Source organism: Melopsittacus undulatus, chromosome Z (genome assembly GCF_012275295.1).
Source record: "Melopsittacus undulatus isolate bMelUnd1 chromosome Z, bMelUnd1.mat.Z, whole genome shotgun sequence".
NCBI lineage: Eukaryota > Metazoa > Chordata > Aves > Psittaciformes > Psittaculidae > Melopsittacus > Melopsittacus undulatus.
In genome coordinates this window covers 63,092,916-63,113,947 of record NC_047557.1, presented here as the reverse complement: position 1 = coordinate 63,113,947, position 21,032 = coordinate 63,092,916, and the positions used below count along the sequence as shown (strand labels likewise).

The window sequence follows — 21,032 nt, the reverse complement described above, 5'->3', positions numbered from 1 at the left end:
GCCCCCTGTTCCCAATGTGAGGACAGCCCAGCATCTGCTTCCAAACTGCTGACCCCAATTTCAGACACAAGCATCTGAACATAAACCTGTAAATCCACATTTAGACAACTACTTAATGCAGCCTCATTTTCTTAGGGTTGATTGTATGTAGTTACTTAAGAGTGCTTTACAGTACCTGACCAGGATGTATACATCTCTGACCACACGTATGGTATTGACAAGCCCCATCCTTGCATTTGAAAACAAAGTAATGCTGTTTCTCCAGTGGCCTGCAGTAGACCCAGAATTTGGGCAGGTAATTCCACTAATTTTAAGCATCTCAAATATAGTTTTTCCTCATGACAACTCTTTATAGCTCCTATTTCTTTCCTGTGCAGTTTTTCACTTCACTTTTCAAAGGTGTATCATCAAAAAAATACCCTTCTGAAATCACTGGGATGTCATTTTCTGTACAGATCTATGCAAATAAACATGATTATGTTTAGTAAAGCCACCCATCACCAAAGGAGAGGACTCCAAGGGGAACATCTCTCAGAGAAAATCCTGCCTCCATTATGTGGAAATTCACAGGACCTTAGGGAAGATGGGGACATCTGCAAAGTCTTATAAGTTATTATTTAGAAGGGCAAACAAATCGTTGGAGATGGCCTCCTGTGAAAGCTGGGAGCTTAGTAATTATGAAATATCTTAATGTTTCCAATCAACAATACGTGTGTTTAACAGTATCTTGTGTTAGAGTCAACAGACATTGGACGCATGAGCATTCTGGGTGTGTTTTCCCCAGAATATTTTACCTTACACATATTTTCCTTAAAACTGTACAGGAAGCATAAGCTTTCAGTGAAAATTTGGAATTGTGGGGTTAATAAGCTCTCAGGAGACTAGTATAAAAGTACAAGAAAGCCACTACTTATGGCTGTGATGCTGGCTTTTCCTTGACATGGCAGCTAGTACACCTCCATTCATACTGTGGCAAATGCCTCTATTTCTCGAGTCCATTTAAAGTAAAAACAAAACAAAACAAAAAACAACCCACATGCAAACCAACCTAAAAAGAAACCAAAACAAAAAAAAAAACAAACCCCAAACCAAAAGCAAACAAACAAAAAACCCCACCAAACAAACAAAAAAAAAAACAAACCAGTAATGTGGGAGGGATTGAATCAGATTAATTCAGTGCCTTAAATCAAGGCAGCATGTGTTTTTCCTACAAGATAACAGTTGATGGTAGATTCAGTATCACTTGCAGTTGAGTACATTCAAACTTGTGTACATTGACAATGAATACTTCAGTCACTGAGTAGTTTTAAGCTTGTTGAAATAAAGAAGGACCAGGAAAACAAACTTTCCAGTAAAAACTTCCAGTGAACCATGCTAAATGCCATCGGCAAGTCAAGAGTTGAGCTTTCTATGAGTTGGATTTCTAGTGTACATACTTAGTATGTTGATACAACAGTCCCAGCAGAAGAGAAAATGTGACTGTAGAGCCATTAATAACAAGGCTGCTTGATGAGACAGTTCTCATTTTAGTGATGGGCATGCCACATACTGCACTAGTACCTGGTGAACACAAGCTCCAAAAACGACAGGAGGGTTTGGTCAAGGCACAAAGAATACTTATATAGGATCAGGAGGGAAGAGACACCGAATGCTCCAGGCAGTTTTTAACAGACTGTCTCAAACAGCTTGAGAAATGTGGCAACCTATTTCCTGACAGGCATCCTGTGTGGACGAGTGTGTTTGCCTCTCTACAGACTGTGGGTGAGAGCTACAGCTAAAAGCCCACATGCTGTATGAACTTCATGTTCAGTCAGACTCTCAGAAGAGTGAGAGAGGGAGGCAACCTGAAATGAAGTGGGATTGATAGAACTCTCAGTGAGTATGACATACAGTCTGAGTGTATGTGACCGTAACCTGTGCACCTTCAAATTATGAGATCACACAGATAAAGGGATAAAAAAATTACTGATTTCTTTTTCTTGTGCCCTCTGCTTTCTCAGTCTTTACTGAGCTACCCTAGTTTTCATGAATGATAAAAGCCAGAAACTTAAAAAGAAAATAAATACACTGAGGCCTATAAATATGACTTCATGTATAAACACATGACTTCAGTAAGGTAAAACTGTGACAGACTGCAAGAGATCAGTGAATAAACAAGTCCTGAAGTACAGAACAGGGAAAAATAGAGTAATAAACCTGTTACCAGGCCTGTAACTGTTTTCATTATGTACTTACTACATGACAATAATATTAAAAAAAGCCAAACAAAACAAACAACAAAACACAGTGGTAGGACTCAGACTATGAATTCTTCAGATATGAATAATGTGAGCTGATTTTTCTAGCTGCCACCACAATTTATAACTTCTTCTTAACTGAGTGAATCATGGTTTCAAAGAGTGGGGTTTGTTGGCATTTTGTTGTGTTTTGGTTTTTTAACATAGATAAGAATCAAAACATTGATACCTAAGTGTTACAAAGTTTCCTGGGTAAAAGGTGTGTTAAAGGTTTTTAAAAGCACAGATAAAAGTCCTTGCAATGTAGAAATTATTCCAAAATCACAGCAGTACCCACATGGCCACTTCAGTACATTGGCCAGCCTTTGGGTTTGTGAGTCTTCATTCATTTGTTGGCTTTTTAGATGGTGATGAAAACCAAAGCTCTTACAAGGCATGCAAGACATGCACTCTTGACATCTTTCACTCTTCAGCCTCAGACACTGGGACTGCAACTTCTACACTGGCTGATAGCACTGGTGAGAAGAGACCAGGGCAGCCACAGAGTTTGCTGGGAAAAGGACTACAACAGGGCAGATAGTTTGGGCAAGCACCATCAGGCAGTGGAAAACCCAGAGGGCAAACATCTAAGCACAGAAGGGGGGAGGGCAAGGGGAAGAAAATCAAACCAACAAAAAACCCCACTAAAGCACTATACAGTACTTACTTCTTCCACATATGCCTCTACTTTTCTGATTCAGGTACACAGGGCCCTTATTTGAAGAGCAAATATTTTATTTGGCACCTTGTTTTTAAAAAGGGAGATTTATGTGAATATAAATTTTAACTACAGAACAGTCTGAACTAAAAGTCTGAATGCGTACAAAGCATCCGTTCATGAAGGTAACTAACCTTTTCCTACCATTCTCTTAATGGGTTCAATAAATTGTACTGAATTCTCACCATAATCTTTACCAACTGAGCTCACTACGAGAAAGTTAATTAGTCAGGCAATGTGTACTAATTTTAACATTCACATTGGAAGACCTTCAAAAGAAAAAAATACCCAATCTGAAGCCAAGACTAATGCATGTCAAATATTACATGAGCAGGATTACTGGATTTGTAAGCCAGCTCTGAGGCTGAAAGTCACTCTGAAGCAACAGTCTATCAAGCAATTGTGGAAAAAAATCTGCCTAATCACTCATTTTTAAAAAATATAGAGCATGTCTAATTTGCATATTCTTACCCAAAAGTAGCATAATGCCAGCAACAGAATCACAGGACAGATTAAAAAAAAAGCTAGCAAACACCAATGGGAATACTTTTTTTTACTTAATTAAGTGCTGAAGAAGTAATTCTCAATAGGTTTGCAAAATGCATATGATATTGCTATATGCTTCCTCATTTTGCTATTTACTCTAGCTTTACTGTATTAAAGTGTCCTAAATTTGACCATCAGCAAAAGATGACATACACTGTAGCTGCAAAACTGAAAACACACCATGAAAAACAAACAAACAAAAAAATTTTTTTGATCTAAAGATGAGAAAAATTGCCAAAAAAAGTACCTGGAGGTTAAAGCTGTGTAGTGTGGAAAGGAAAGACGCTATTAGCAACAAGAATGTATGAGCAGAGTTTTGTACTCCCAGGAGAGCAGCCTGTGCCAACAAGTTATTCTGGTTTTACATGCCTGTGCTTCCCACAGCCACCCTGTGCATCACATGATACATACTGTAGCTGATTTAGAAATTTAAAAAGCCTTCTGAAAGCCCTTCTTTCTAGAGCCTCTGCATGTATTTTAATTAACAGCAGAGCTTCAATAATAAGGAAAAAAAATCAAAACAACAGATTAACTTCTAATAGCTGCTCTTAGAGAAGCGTATTTTGAAATGTGTTGAATATTAAAACAGAGAAAATGACAGACACACAGAGTAGGGTCACGAACTTGAATTTCACTGCTTTGCCACCATTTGTTACCCTTGCTGGAATGTAAGAACAGGTGCTGTGGTATGAAATATGCAGCCTGTGTATTTCAGCTGTTGACCACTTCGGGGCTGTATCAAGTTCCTGGTTATCTACCAGGTGTCCATGCACAATCAAGGGCAATACTGCACAAATATCTTCATAGCAAATTAAGTGTACCTTTGGTCATTCCTTTGGATCAAACAAATGGAAAGCAGGTACTGCATTTTTTGTCTAGCCTTAGAGACATATATCAAACTGCAGCCAGACAACAGTACCAAGCTCCCTAACCCAGGTCACACTTGCAATAAAATAATCGGTCCATTACACCTGAATGTTTTACCAAAAGCTGCACTCTAAAGAGGTATCTAATTGCTCTTACAACCATCCTTACAAATGGAATATCTTCTCCAAAAAAACCTTAGCTGTAGGCACATGGCCTAGGATAATAATGGAAAAGCTTCTGGCTTGAATGCAGAAGGAAAAACACTGAGACCAGCAGCCCTGAGGAACTCTGAATCCATTGTAGAGACTCGTATTTGACATAGGGACAGGGTGAGGAAGTTAAAAGGAAGCTTAAGACACAAGTGATAAAAGTGTAAGGAACTGTAAGGTTGAGACAAGACAGCAATCTGACATGAAAGGAACAGGGAACTAATTACAAGGACAAGATCCCAACCTGGCTGTCAAAATGCAAAGGGCATGTATTTTGAATAGCATGTAAATAAAGCCCCAGAAGAGGCTTCAGAGAGTTCAAATTGGAGAGGCCAAATGGCAGAAGAGTTTGTGAGTTATTTTACAATGGCTTTGAAAGTAGTTAATAACGTTTTTCCTGTATTTCTAGTCCTGTTCTTCTCAGTGCCAATCTGTACACCACCCTGTCTGCTCCTTGCAGACAAGAGAGGAATCCCTTGGTATCTCTCTTTCAGTGTAATGTTGAAAGAAGGCTGGATTGCTAGTTTATACTTTTTTATATATATAAAACTTTTGTATCTTCTACTGGATGCCCTGAGAAACTAAATGAAAGGTTCCCACACACACATAATGCAATTCTGTTTTCTCCTTTCTAAAGGAACTCCTGAGGCACAGAAGATTGCCACATCTACAGGCCAGATACACGGAAAAAAAAATCAGTAGTGATTCTCAAGACACTCAATTCTCACATGTCTGGCCAGCATATTCCTTTTTTCAATATCAACACTGAAATGCAGATTATAAAACACAAGAAAATATGCCATCTAAGAATTTTACTTATCCCTTACTGGCTTTTTCTTCAGCCCTGAACACTAACGACACCCTTCATCTCTTTTGCAGTTTTTAATTTTTACACTACTTTTTTTCCTGTTTTATAGCAAGAAGCGTAAGTTATGGCACTAACTGAATGGCTGTACATAGAATATATGCTTTGTCTATGCTTTTGCACCAACCATTCGTGGTACCATGTATATTCTGGAGGACTACACTTGGTGGTCATAGTGGTCTTTTCCATTGCCGCTGCTAACACGCATTTCCCTTACTTTCCCCTTCCACAAGGAGCAATTTTTTTTCTCCCAATATTTAGTAGCCACAGCTACTAGAGGCTACTCTATGTATCAATGCTACAACTACCAGGACTTTCATCCAAACTTCCAGCCAGGAAATAGGATTGTAACAGCCTATCTCTAACTCACTGCTCCTGCCTTTTCTTTGTATTCAGCCTGCATGCCAGGCTGGATGGGGCTTTGAGCAACCTGGTCTAGTGGAACATGTCCCTGCCCATGGCAGGGGGTTGGAACTAGATGATCTTTAAGATCTTTTCCAAATCACGCCATTCTATGATTCTAAATCAGTGACAGAGTATTATCTCTCCTTCATTCCTTTACTCCCTTGCTGTTTGTTCTGAACACGATTCAAATGTACACTCTATCTTTTGGGTGCTTTTCTTTGACTCCTGTTTGTTTCCACTTAATTTGCTTTATTCCTGGCATATCCAATTCAAACCAATGCTCAAAACAGTGAAAAGTATGAGAAGTATTTCTATATATAACACTCACTGGAAAAAAGAAAACCCACCAATCTCTGACTTGACAACACCCAAACTTCCAAGCATGAGCTAAGATTGTCAAAACACAGGTACACTTTCCCACATATCTAAAAAGTTTGGTTTTGCCTTCATCAAAGTCTGAAAATTCTAGTCAAATATAAAGCAGAAGAGAAAAATTAGGCCTTTAATAATATTAGCAACTTGTTCTTCTATAAAATTAAATCTTCTGGTTAAACACCATTGTGTATGACACTGCCATTTTCTTTTGTTAGGAATCAGTATTATTTGGATACAAAACTTCAATACCTAACAAAGCACTAGCAATCCTAGTTATTTTTAAACATTGCAAATATATTTATTGACTAAAGGTAGTCAATCTCCAGGGTTCCCTCTCAGCCTCAGCTCCTCTGTGAATTCTGTGAAACCTGCATCTCTTTCATAGTTCACTCCTTGGAGCAAGGTGTGGGAGACTGAGTACACTGGTTTTTCCAGCTGTTGATTACTGCAGAATTTAAATGTCCAGCTTCTTTATTTTGCACTGGCATCAAAGGGTACCTTTAAGTAGGCACCCTTACGAGCACTGATCACCTATGAAGGCATTTCCACCATCAGAAAAAGTGATCTTAGCTTGAGTAAGAAGGAGGGAAAGCCAATCTGAACCTGGAGAAGAAAAGGCCTCATGTGGTGAAAATAAACACCATTAATCTAAATTTCAAATTAGTTAGATTTTGTTTTGGCACATTTAAAAATGTCAACAGTTTCTCTTCACCTTATGATGATACTGCTCTCCTCCCACAGCAAATGGGTTGACATCTAAATCCACCATAGCTTACATATGTTTCAACTGATTACAATACCAGCTGCTTTTTGCAAAGAAAGGTAAGCATGAACACACCTACAGGAGAGTGATGTCTTGCATCCCAGACTTCTGCAACTCTGATCTCCAGCACTGAGGACGAGGCTGCAAGCTTGGTGAAGACATCACAAGTGTACACACCAGAGATGAACTTTATTCTTACTCCTTCCTGAAGCACCCACTACTTCTGATTATAGCTGCTCAAGTTCACAATTCACTGTTTTAAATTCTTTCTTAACTTCTGAAGTAAAGTCTATCTCTCTATTTCTCAATGAGTATTTTCAATATAAATGCTTTTAAGCAAACAGAAACATTTATTAATTTTCTCTTTCTGCAGGTAGGAAAAAGTAGACCTTGGAATCAGTGGCTGAAATATTCACCAGCGTCATTTACTTGTTTTTGCTAATATTAAACAATTTTTTTTTCCTTCTAGAGATAGTTCTATCTTGTAGAATAGTTTGGTAAAATCATAGAATCATAGAATAGTTAGGATTGGAAAGGACCCCAAGATCATCTAGTTCCAACCCCCCTGCCAGGGGCAGGGACACCTCACACTAAACCATATCGCCCAAGGCTTCACCCAACCTGGTCTTGAACACTGCCAGGGATGGAGCATTCACTACCTCCCTGGGCAACCCATTCCAGTACCTCACCACCCTAACAGGAAAGAATTTCTTCTTTAGATCCAGTCTAGACCTCTGCTATTTAAGTTTCAACCCATTACCCCTTGTCCTATCACTACAGTCCCTAATGAATAGTCCCTCCCCAGCATCCCTGTAGGCCCCCTTCAGATACTGGAAGGCTGCTATGAGGTCTCCACACAGCCTTCTCTTCTCCAGGCTGAACAGCCCCAACTTTCTCAGCCTGTCTTCATATGGGAAGTGCTCCATTCCCCTGATCATCCTCGTGGTCCTCCTCTGGACTTGTTCCAACAGTTCCATGTCCTTTTTATGTTGAGGACACCAGAACTGCACACAATACTCCAAGTGAGGTCTCACGAGAGCAGAGTAGAGGGGCAGGATCACCTCCTTCGACCTGCTGGTCACGTTTCTTTTGATGCAGCCCAGGGTACGGTTGGCTTTCTGGGCTGTGAGTGCACACTGAAGCCGGCTCATGTTCATTTTCTCACATAATCCATAAAATGGACATAGCAAAGAAAAAAACAAATCTTATGAAAGCTTTAAGTTTTAAAACAGTTGAATTTTCTCATATTTCTAAGTCAAAGTTCCCTACACACCTCAATGAGGTTAATGAAGTGGAAGCTTGTCTGTGCATGCAATGATTCAGTGCTTTAATTCCTGTATGAAGTGAAATGCAAACTTTTGGGGATCAAGACTCAAGGGTATCTCAGAGGTCCACTGAAATCACAGCTACCAAGGCCTCAAAGAAACCTTCAAGTACTGACCTTCATAGAGGTGTAAAATACACGTCAGAGTGTGCCCTTGGATCTCAAATTACAAAATTTTCAGGGATAAACACTCTCAAATAAATAAAATGGTAACTCCCACTTTACAGTAATGAGAATAAACTGCAGTAAACTGCCAGCAGGAACAGGACTCTCTGAAGACACCCCAACATTTGTGTACCATATATCAAACTGAAACACACGTTTCCCCTGCTGCTATGCAAAACAGATCTCTGATGTTTCATTACTAATCTGTATAATTACAAATACTGCTACCAAATTCAGCAAAAGGTAGGAAAAATAGGTTAACTTATACAGTATGCATTCAACACTCTACACTGCTTCTGCTTCTCTGGTGAAGATTCTGGATCTCAAGTTCTCCACATTGAATTTGCCATGCCATGTCGTGGGCTCTCTACTTCCCATTGCTAGCCAATTAAGCACTAGAAATAAACCACAAAATAGAATCCTGACAGGGAATCAACTGATGAAACTGAGTCAAGCCACACCCCAACAAAGGCAGGGAATCTTAAGAAGCAAAACAAAATTAATGAGAAAACATCACAAAAGGATGGATGTAGAATAAAATTCCCAAAGGACAGGTTTTCCAGTTTCTACCCTCCTTGCTCAAAACAGCGTGCCCCAGTGAGAGAGGATTTAAGGCCTGTTCAGTAGTCATGATGGCGATGTGTCCACAAAACTGTACCCCTAACATTAAAAACACTAGTAACTCAGCAAATCTACTGATGCAGACAGAGAAAACATGAAAACACGTGACTTCCAGATTTCCCACAGTACAAAAAGTTAATGTTTATACATGAGTAATGTTCAGATTGGTGGTGTTAATGCAAAAACAGTTTGAGCAAAGTCATATACAGCAACTATCTACATATACAGCAACTGCTACTGCTAACAGCATGACCACTGAATACTACTGTATCTATGAAATAGGTACCCAATGCACGAAAATGAAAAATTAATCCTTAAACATGAAAAAAAGTAATTTTTTGCTTTAAAGAAGTTATGAAGTAGATGAAACTATTTTTAGCCTGTAACTTCTTCTATTGAGCATGATGCATGGAAAAACAAAACCAGAAGTGGTTTTATAAAGCAGCAGAAAAATCAGTAGCTCTTTCACACCTCTTTATGAAATGCTCTCCTCTTACCATATTTTGTAATTTAATTGTAATAAAATATCAGTCCAGAAGGTTGAAATAAGACCTCCAGTTTTTATCTGCTTTATTTTTTTAAATGTGTCTATAGACTCTAAATACCTGAGGAGAGAGGGGGATGGAAAGCAATTTGCTTTTCAAACAGTCAAAATGTGAGAGTTTCCTTTTTAAAACTGTCACATTTAAAGGAAGATTTGACCAAAAGATAAATTGTTACTGATTAAAAGAATGATGCGTGGTTTTGAGTAAAAATTACAAATAGTATCTGAGTGTTATATTTTCCTTATCTTTGGAACATGCATTAGAAAATACTCATTATTCTTAGAAGCCATTCATGTAGCCATTTGCTATACTTGGAAATAATGCTGACAAAGAATGTAGCCTTCCCAAATGTAGGTGCAAGGCCCTTCTCCTACCCAAACAGTTCTTTTGATTCTCCAGAGATTCATGGACCTTTGCTCCCTGATCTCTAACCTCTGTCTCATTTGTAACAGTGCACAGTTTGCAAATTCCTCAAAGAAAATAACCCGAGGGCCTAAGAAGTACTGTAATACAGCAAATGCTGTCATCAACCAATAAAGAGGAGGAAGGCTGGCAAATCAGGTCTCCAGTAAAACAACTGATTCTCTGAGATAAAAAAAAAAAAATGGTAGAATTTGAGAATAAAACCACATAGTGAGCTGCAGCACATGATGGAAGCTGAGAGGACTAGGCTGGGTCAGCCTGAAAACTAACAGTGGACCCAATCAATACGTCTAACTTGTTACTGGGCAATTACAGAGAAAACAGAGCTGGGCTTTTTTTGAGGATACACAGGAGAAGAGCAAAGGGCTACAGACACAAGCAGGAGCAAGGGAAATTCTTATTAGGAATGACCACTTGAAGGTGGTCAAATACTGCAATATGTTGCTAAAGAAGTTGTGAGACCACCACTCTTAAAGGCACTATTGACTCGACTGTAAAAAGCCTAAGCAACATCATCTAACTTTGGATCCAACTTCAAAGCTGGCTCTGCCTCAAGTGGATGGGGATGGCTGTGCCCAATGACCTCTAGAAGTTTCCTGCAGCCTCAATTACTCTATGATTCTATAAACTAGATAGCTCAAGGGACCATATCTTATTTGAAATTAAATGCAGGAGTCTTCTAGTTCACTATGAATTAAAATATTTGATTATGTGAATATAATAAATTGATCCAGCAAGCTAGCATTCAATCCAACAACAGCAGCTAAATAACTTGTTAAGAGTTTCAGTGATTCTCTGAAGTAACCTACCTGCTACAGCTAGTGCTTACTCCATCCCCTCTGCTCAAATTACCACCTAGCTTCCTGATCTGCTCCAACTGCAGGAGGAAGAGACTGCTGAATACAAAGTGTTCTGCTGATGATAATTACTCCATATGGACTTCCAGATTTGGCATACAACAAAAAAAAAAAAAAAAACGGTTCTCCCACTCAATTCTGAGCCTGCAGAAGAAGCAAGGAGAGTAGCCAACTAACAACTTCACAGAGAGTTTATCTCAAATGTGACCCCGATTTTGCCAGGAAAAAGACACCCAACCATTCCTTTCACTTTTTAAGGGGAAAAATAAAGAGCTGCTTCCAGAGTCTTACAGTTGAACAGCCTTAAGCCAATGCATTTACCAAGACAGCCAAGTCCTGCATCTTGCTGGAGCTGCAGCAGCTGTACTACAAACCATGGCAACTGTATTCCCGGTCTCAAAACCCTTTATTCATTTCCTATATCTTGCTTCATTAGACATACAATCCTACAAACTACATCAAAAATCTAGCTGTTCTGCCTTGCCTGTGTACTGTGGCTGTCTATTCTCCAGATTTTCCATTGCTCCTTCTTCACTAAACTGTTACCTTCTTGTTTTTCCTTCCATCCCTATTTGCACCACTGGCAGTGCTTTCTCTGTGCATATGTTCCACAGTATTACAGTATCTGGTTAGTAACAATTCTTCCTGTATGATTTCTCATAAGCTTACTTCCTTTTTTTCCTTCCTTCCTGTACTGAAGTGAAATATTTTGCCTTCAACTTGTTCTATTACATCTTGAATTCTAATAATGTATAGAAGGGATTACATGAAATGCAAAATTGTTAAGCATTGCTCTGGTTTATAGAGCTGCATATATGGTATGTACAGCCACAGTAATCTTTTGATTCATCGGCAGCAAATTAACTACAAAATAAAAAAAGGCCTCAAATTGACTACTCTAGATTTCTGACACATCCACTGAGGCCAGATGCTGCTTCCTGCTCCTAAACTGAACTTTTCAGACTACTCTCAACAAAAGGCTGCTGTTTCACTGGCTTTAATGTTTTATGGAGAATGTTGTTTTGAGAAAGGAGAGCAGACGAAGAGCAGGTGAAACAAAGGAAGCCCACAGCCCATGTTTTGTAGTCATTGGGGTGAGAGCAGAAGGTGGGTCTCTTATGTGGGGGTAAGTACTAATTGACTGTATGGGTAACTCTCCACTTGCATAGTCTGGATCTCTCTGTTCACTGTTACAAAAGCACAGAAGGTTCTAGCAACTGCTAGTTTCAGACACAATGGAGTTCCATCGACATTTTGGACAGAATAAGTGGCCTGTAGGAGCGTGACAGTAGACAATTTTCTATCTAATGAACGCGAGTCCACCCTGGAAAATCTTCACACAATGAGAGGTGACTGAAAAATGACAACACAAATCCATGACTAACAGGAGGGAGTACTGACTTCTCAAATCTAAGAGCACTCTGTGATTTTATAACCTCTATGTCTCTGTTCTGAGCTCCAAAAGGAACAAAACAGGTGAGCTCATTCCTCTGTAATCTCATTTGGATTAACAAATACTAATTGTTTCTAAAAAAACTCTGAGCACTTGGTAGGAACGCAGAAATGTCTCACGAAATGTGTTACTTAAAACTAAGTATGATAAAGGTGCAATGCAGGCTCTCACTGCTTCCGAGTTTGTAATACAATACCCCTTACTCCATAGGCTATTACATTCACTCTTATATCTGCTACTATTTTACTTTTCCTTTTAGACATGAGATTTATCTCCCGTTGTTTCTAAATATACAACATGAAACCTGTAGAATGAAGCTGAAGTTTTCTAGAGCTTTACATAAATTACTATTTCCTTCTATTGATGGAATGCTATGTAAGGAATCCACTACCACCATAGTAATTTTAACCTGTGTTGGCATGTATTTAGAAAGGTGTATTTATGACACATTTTTAACATGGCAGCATTTCCTTCAGCTCTCAGAAACTGAGTAAATCAAATAACAGTCTGAAACAATTTGGTACCTTCCTTGGTACATGACATGCCACCATGATAATTTCAACACCAAGCTGAAAATACACCATACAGTTAAATGCTATAACCATCTTCTTGACTTTTACCATGCGCTTTGTTTCATCCAGGGCAAAAGTAACTACAGGAAAATGTTCCAGGGTTATTTATATCATGACAGTTGTTGGGATCTGTAAATGCAATACAGATTGATGCCATACACACATACGCACATATTTACCACAGCATTGTGGTATACAGATGAATACAGAGATTGTTCTAATGTTACTAAGCAGCATGATGGAAGAAAAAAAAAAGGCGAAACTGTTTCATGTTACCATTCTAATACAGACCATGCAGAGATCAAAAGCAGAAGCTGAAAAGCCCAGAGACATTGCTGCATACCCCCATATCCAGCAATTAGTACAAAATACAGTGAAGTAATTATTATTTTCTAACGTCTTTTTACTCCCAGTTCCTGCTAAAAAACTAAGATTAGACTTTAGGTCAAAGACACCGACTTTATTATATTATATATATATATATAAATATCTTCAAGAGCTGCCATTCAAAATTGACCCCGATTTTTGGTTTCACTGTAAAAATGGGTATCGTTTTGCTCATGTTATGCATATTTTTAAATAATCATCCATATTAACCCATAAAATCTACTCTTAAGGACATCCCAGTGTTTTCCAGATAATGCGACTAACCTGTATAATCAAGTGGCTGAAAGTGAAGTATTGCTCACTTCAGCAACAGACCACTGCCAGAGCGTACATGATGTTCTGTGTTACTAAGCCCTCAACCTTTCTTTTCATTCAGGCTGACCTTTCAATACATAGTCCAAGAGACACGCCTAGCAGCTGCAACCAGATTTCAGAATTCCTTATACAACCCTTCACTATCACTCAGTCAGTGATGCTTCCCTGACTGCTTGACCATCCCTCCTTTAAGGAAAACAGAAAAATTCTGCCTTTGCTTACAAACAACAATAAAATATTTTTTTCCCCCTGTAGCTTTCTCTTCTTAATATGCAGCAGATGAACCACTATGCTTTCATCACTAGCCTTCGCCTTGAAATGTACAGAGTCACAGAATCTAGTAAAACAAATACGTAGTTGAAGTGTACCCTCTATCCTTTCTGTAATCAGTCACAGACCTTAGTCTACTAACTCCCTACTAAATCTCATGAATTGTGAGTAAATCACTTTTTTTTTTTTGAGTGACATTCACTCTTGCACCTAAAGGAAAAATCAACCACCCTCCCCTTTGGTAAACCACTTTGAAGTTTACATATCCTTAGTGTCAATAATCTGAGCCCCAAATTCAGTTTGAATTTGTGAAGCATTCATTTTCCTTATGCAAAAGCCACACTTTCTTGATCAAATAGAGACTCTGGATGCCTATTTTATGCCACATACAGTGGACCGCTACTAATCCACAAGTATTTTCCTGTATTTTTCAGAATTTTAATTAGTGATCTTTCATGCCATGTTCAATCAGACAAGGCAAAGCTGCAGTTCTACATATTTACCTGTCCTTATTCACCTACACACTAACTCCATTTTCTCATACATCTTCTAAATTATACTTCTGCTGATTGGAGTATATTACCAGGAATACATCTACAGACTGACTGAAAAACATACTCAATGACATCTGTACCACACTTTCCCATAATGGCTATTGTTTTTATTTTCCATTCTAACCTATTAAAATTACAGGACAGCAAAACCCAAATCTTTTCCCAGATAAAGTAACTAACCAAAAAGCTACCCTTTCTTTCCTGTCTCAGCCACAAACTCTAAATGCCTTTTTTTTTTCTTCTTTTTAATAGAATCACAGAACTGTTTGAGTTGGAAGAATCCTTGAAGATCATCCAATCCCTATGCTACTGCGATACGCAAGGACACCTCCACTAGACCAGCATGAAGATCCTGGCATCTCAAATTGTTCCAAAAGAAATTAACAGAAAGATATTATCTTCAGAGAATTTTAAGAATCTGAGTCACCTAAGACAGTAAGAGGTTTCTTTAAACAAGAAAATCCACATTTCAAATATAGCCAACTTGGTAAAATTTTCTGGAGCTTCCTGAATAAAACCAGAGGATCTATCATGCTATGGCAAGCATCCTGATCTCTCCTGCTGTAAAACTGAGAGAAAACACTCACATTGCCATATTCTTATTCACATACTCTTTTCAAACAGTTTCTATAGAATTTTTTTCAGTTCTGTTTTTCAATAAATCTGTCCTACAGAATCTTCTTGGGAAACAAAAATAAAGCTGCTTTCTAGCTCATCCATTCTTTTGATAAGAAGAAATTAAAAAAAAAAGCCAGATATCATTGCTGTAATTCTTATCAAATCATAGGCTATCATGCTTCATTCCTAACCAGGTTCTATCAGTACTATTATAAGTAAGTTTGATTCAGTCCAAGCAGACCTTTCTGCAAAATAAAATACTTTTTTTAATGCAAGTAAGCAGAAAGAGATCCCTAATAATGTTATTCTTCAAATGGGGGAAGTTGTCCAGAACGTGAGGGGAAAACCACCTGAAACATTCTGAGTTCTTTTCACCAAATACAGGATACTTTGGTTGCCTTACACTGCTTGCGTATCTGTTGGGGTTTTTTTAACTACTTTTCTGAGCCATACCGGACCTCTGTACATTCGACTCTCCCTAAGGACTATTCGTAACCATGAAACATCAATTACGTTCTAAAAAATCCAGTGTATAACCCCACCGCTGCCCTGTTCCCTCTTCAGTATAAATGCTCTTTTATACGTCGCACTTTCAGGAAATTGCTCTCCTCCTCCCCCGCTTGCTCCCTACTGTCCTGCCCCGGCTCGCACCCCCTCCCAATCAACACTAGGGAATAACTGTATTTTTCTTGGAGGGCCTCCAGCTCCTCCACACCTTCCACTGCAGCAGCAGTAAATGAAAACCTGTAGCTCTGGCACACTTCTCGCAGGTTTAGCACACACATGCACCCACATGTATGCACGGTACACTCATTCGGGCAGGGAAGTGGCATCAAGCTGATTCCCAAAATAATAGCCTTTCACTTCTCCTCCATGCAACTTCCTCTTTTGCTGAAAAATACAATGCTTTCAAATTCAAGAAACGTCCCTCTTTCGATATTCTCCTGCTGGTGTTTTGAAACACCGCTCCTTCCACTTACTGGCATTCCACGTGTGAGTAAATTACCACTGGCGAGGCAGACACATATCCCTGCGTGCCAACACTTGGGTCATTTCATACCCAGCGAAATCCGGAGGACTTCAGCTGATTTCGCCAAGGCATTTTCCCCTCCTCTTTGAATACCCAAAAGCTAAAGCAAGCAGAAACTCTCCTCCATGCTCACAAAAGCAGCCCTGGCAATGCCAGCGTGCTCGTTTTCCTGTGGTGTGAAAACAGTTAAAACCCCTACCTTCCTTGGGTTCATCAGCCTCCAAACTCATGGTGTCAGGACAAGGCACTGGGGACCAGACTGCAGCTGACGTGCACACCGAGTAGCTGCTGCTGTCGAGAAGCAGCCGCAAGTTACCTTCCCAGAGAAAAAGTAACGAAACCGGGGGTGGGGAAAGGCGAAGAGTGAGCGAGAACGAGCGAGGGCTGCGATTTTAAGGGGAAAAGTCTACGAATTCAGCAAATCACAACTGAGCTACTTGAAAAGGATCCCGCCCCTTTCTGAGCTGCACACCAGCGGCTGTTTGGAAAACCAGCACCTTTACAGAAACCTTGATTTTACTCGCCAGCAGTCACCCTTTATGCATTTTATTCTCCCCAGTCCGTAGGAAGGGTGGAGTTTCACTTGTTGCAGCTTGCCAGCGTGGTATGAGAAAGTAAGCAGGGGAGATCGAAAAAGCCCTGAGTGCAGAGCAGTGTCTGATTGCGGTAGCCGACAATCAGATTGGAGCTCTCTTAACTTGCACGAAAATCTAATTTAAATCAATTATTTTTTTAAGCCTAAATTGTGCATTTCAACACAGGTTACTATCTGGAATTAGTTCTGTAGGCTGCGTAATTATACTGAGTAATACAGGATGACTAAATGCATGCTTAAAGGATGAGAAGCAGCAGCTTTCTTTCAGGTAGTTTAAGCTAAGTGATTTTTTTCCTTTCACCCTTGCTCAGTGCAGACTGCCGTCTTCCCTGAAAGGAGCAATACACCTTTCCTCCTCGGAAAAGCTATGCGGTTTCTCTGTGCTACAGACCACCCTACATCCTAGATTTTTTTAGATAACTATTACACAGCCTTGTTTTACAGCACAGCAAGAGAACAGGGGGTCTTTTTGCAGCCACCCCGCAACTTGCCCTGCATCTTTCATGCACGCCCTCAGAGTAAAATCGGGGGGATTACTTGGAAGCGTCTTCTCCGATTGGCACTGCTTTCAGTAAAATCATACTCAAAAGGAACCACCTTTTCCTACTTGTTTAATAAATATATAGCACAGTGAACAGGACAAAACCTAGGTGGAAACGTGACTGCTCAGACAAAAGGGAGAGGCATGATTTCCCTAGAGAAGTCCTGATGGCGCTGCCAGATCTGACAGGCAACCAAATTCACACCCACGTCCCCCTCTCAGGGTGACATGTGTGCACCTGAAGGGTTGTGAGGGGCTCTGTGGAAGAAACACTATTAACAGTCATTAACAGTCAGCAAGCCTGTTACTGGAGTCAAGTAGAAATAACTGTATTTCACGATTGTTGTGGTTTAAATGCACAAAATGACAGAATGACTGATACTGCTGAACCCAGGACAAAGATGAAGTCAAGAAGAGCCAAAGCTTGTCAGCCACACAAAACTGGGGCACGTATGAAAGACAAAAAAAAACAACAGGCCCCCAAAAAGCATTTTAGATTGTAGCATTCAGCTGTATTCACTAATATTCATGGGAAGACTTAAGTTGGTAGCATGGTCTTAGGAGTAAAAGGTAGAGTCAGGAACGATGGTATGAATTTTTCAGCCCTGGAAAAGTTGCTTTGAGGCTGGGGTAAATAATACTTTAGAATGTGAGCAACTTCTGTCCTATTTTGAATTATTTTATTCATTATAAGGACTGTCCTTTGCCATGTACTTCTCCCATGCCTAAGAAAGACAGATCTCATTTTAGTTAAAGGCTCTTGGTGACACTGGCAATTTTTTATTTTGCAATATGTGCAACTCCATGAGTCCCTTAAACACATTCCTCGAGAAGCTAGATGACTTCTACAGGCCTCATTATCTCCTTGCAGTGTAGCAAAGCACAGCAGCTGCATCCTTCAAAGAACAGAATATAAAAGTAAGTATTATCCTAATTACCACACTGGACTAGTTAAAGAAGCCACATTTTCAAGTTAAAAAAAAAAATAAAATTACTGTCTTAGAGTAATTACTGTTTACTAGATTAAAACCACTCAAAAATCCCACACAGAATAGAGGAACAGGAAGAAACATAATGTTAGTCAAGATGAACTGCGATAGCCTTTGGGTCCTTTAATCAAAGGGACTGTTGGTAGAGACATAAAATAGCTACAATATATTTAAGAATATATATAAGAATACGTAAACCAGTATCAAGAGACCTGCAGAACAGATTTACACAATAACATGGATGCCTTTCATTTAGATGACACACAGACATTGAGAGATTAAAAGCCTTGTGGTTAAATGTCAGCGCATTCTGCAAATTAGGATTTCTCAAATCTCTCAGAAACTTCAGACTTCTCTGGAAGGATAAGAAAAACTTGATGATTTTGTATTGTTTCTCCCCTGCAGACTCGAGATTGCATATCCTTACTCAGCCCTGTACCTTCTGCACACAGCGTCTCAATTCAGACTCTGGAAATGTTGGTTTATGTTTGATTGTTGTGCTTCTTGAAAACACATGCATCAGCTGAAAAGACTCCAATCAGACTAAAGAGTGTTTAGGTGTGTAATTTTCTGATCTTAGGTCAAGCAGCAACTTTTAATAGTATTTGATCATGAGGATATTATCACCTTCTTCAGAGTCTGCACCCAATGAACTCCAATAATTTTACTTCCAATCTAAAACTTAAACAGGGGAAGTTTAGATTGGATATAAGGAAGAAGTTCTTTACTGTTAAGGTGATGAGGCGCTGGGATGCGTTGCCCAGGGAAGTTGTGAATGCTCCATCGCTGGTGGTGTTCAAGGCCAGGCTGGACAGAGCTTTGGGTGATACGGTTTAGTGTGAGGTGTCCCTGCCCATGGCAGGGGGGCTGGAACTAGATGATCTTAAGGTCCTTTCCAACCCTAACTATTCCATGATTCTATGATTCTATGATTTTACTCAGAAGGCCAGTAAAAATAGCAGAATAAGGCAGGTGAAAATTAGACAGAGTTCATGGACAACATCAGTGCCCAGTGATGTAGGCAGCCTGAAAGTTTAAAAAAAACCTCTTCAATCATAAATTGTGCATATGATATGGAATAGGAAGGACAAAAAAAAACAGTGGCAAAACCTCTAAAAACAGAATCAGTAGATGCAGCTAAATTTCACAGGGCAGATTCTCTTAGGGAAAAGAAAAGTAACCTTCTAAAATGAAGGGCTTAAAACCCACCCTGCATTTGGATGGATGCTCTCTCAGAGGGAAGGGCAGACTTCCCAGAGAAAAACTAAATCTTTTGCGTGGCATATACAAAAAAAACCCCAACAAAATAACATTTTACATACTAAGTTTCAGTGGCTAAAAGTCTGTAAGTCACAAAGCTGGGTAAGAAAAGGGGTAGATTGAAGTATAGCCCTTTAGAATCTGAAATAAAAAACTTCTGGTTTTACTTTAAGAAAAATGTAGCTGGTTTTGGTTTGGTTTGGGTTTTAGCACATATTTTATAAATTGTCCTAACTTAACACTAAAGCAGGGTTACCAGAGAAAGCACAGGCTGTAGTCAGGCCTTGGCTTACTACAGCAATAGGCAGGACATTGTGAAAGGATGGGCAGCTGTGTCAGCACATCCCAGGCCCAGCTCAGAACCTTGCTCCTGTTTTGTGTCTCGGTGCATGCTGAGACAGCTCTGTTTATAGAAGCATTTTCTTATTAGATACACAGGTGACAAATCCTATTATATATAAGTATTTAAATAAATAATAACTATAATAGTAGTCAATAAAATGGTGCTAAAATTACTACTAGCAAGATTCTGAAGCTCAGTGCCAAAACGTCAAAAAAGACTGATGTTTTGGTTTACAAAATAGAGGAAGCAGGGCTACTAAATGAAAGTACCAGGAAGAAACTTTCAAGAGGAGGCAGCTGTCATGGAATCAAGAATACATCTCCTACTGAAAAAAAAACCAAACCAAAACCTGCACAGCCTTAGAATGGTTCTAGAGAAGAAAGTGATAATGTAAGACTTCAGACATATTAATATTTTATTAGTATATATATTAATATAGATATTAATGGAGTTTTATACATATTAATGGAGTTTTTCAAAAAAGAAAAAAAATCTCCCCATGTTTGGTTAACATAATTAAAGTTGTATGGTGATAAGTTCTGCTTTTCCAGGACGTCACATTCAATAGATTGCAAACCTTTACGCAATAAAAAGAAGGTCCATGATAACTTCATGTATAATCTATAGAGTATGTTAACTTTGCCTTTTAGCAATCATTCAGTAATATAAGGAAAGCTTATGCCACCTCTCTTCTGTAGCCCAATCAAGTCGTCTCCATTTCTGAAGCAAGGGGTTGGAGTTGACAAATATTCAATTTATGACACTCTTCAGTGGGTGTGGATTACAGGCACACAATGCAAGTTTTCACCCAGGGCAAGGAGAACATCGGATACTTAGTTATGAAACACTATTCACATGTATTATTTCTTTGCATGTATCATTTGTAAAACATACTGAGATATGATGTGATACACCAATCACTGTAAATGCATTTCACCAATTCACAAATATTTGAGTTTTTATCAAACTAATGTTCTGAAAGGGAACAAGATGTAAGCTGGTTATATTTTAATCCAAAATTTCCCACACAGAAATAAGTGCAGCATGTCTGGTCTGCACACATTCATGGCATCCCCAAATATGCTGCCCTGTCAGAAGGGCAATGAGATATTTATATAGTACCTCTGAAAAAAGATAAAAAATAAT

The 21,032-nt window shown here is 39.1% G+C and overlaps 1 protein-coding gene across 3 annotated transcripts in view; it reads right to left on the bottom strand.

Annotated features, from left to right (window-relative positions):
- TNFAIP8 (TNF alpha induced protein 8) overlaps positions 1-21,032 on the bottom strand; it is a 63,822-nt gene that overhangs the window by 4,788 nt on the left and 38,002 nt on the right. Inside the window, exon 1 of one of the 3 annotated variants that reach the window (XM_031043593.2) lies at positions 16,358-16,609. The exons of 1 other annotated variant lie outside the window; for it this stretch is intronic. In XM_031043593.2, the coding sequence (XP_030899453.1) occupies positions 16,358-16,388 (31 nt within the window). In that variant the 5' untranslated portion in view covers positions 16,389-16,609. Of the gene's footprint in view, positions 1-3,787; positions 3,860-16,357; positions 16,610-21,032 lie in introns of those variants that run through there. One more of the 3 variants, XM_031043595.2, reaches the window with a different exon arrangement.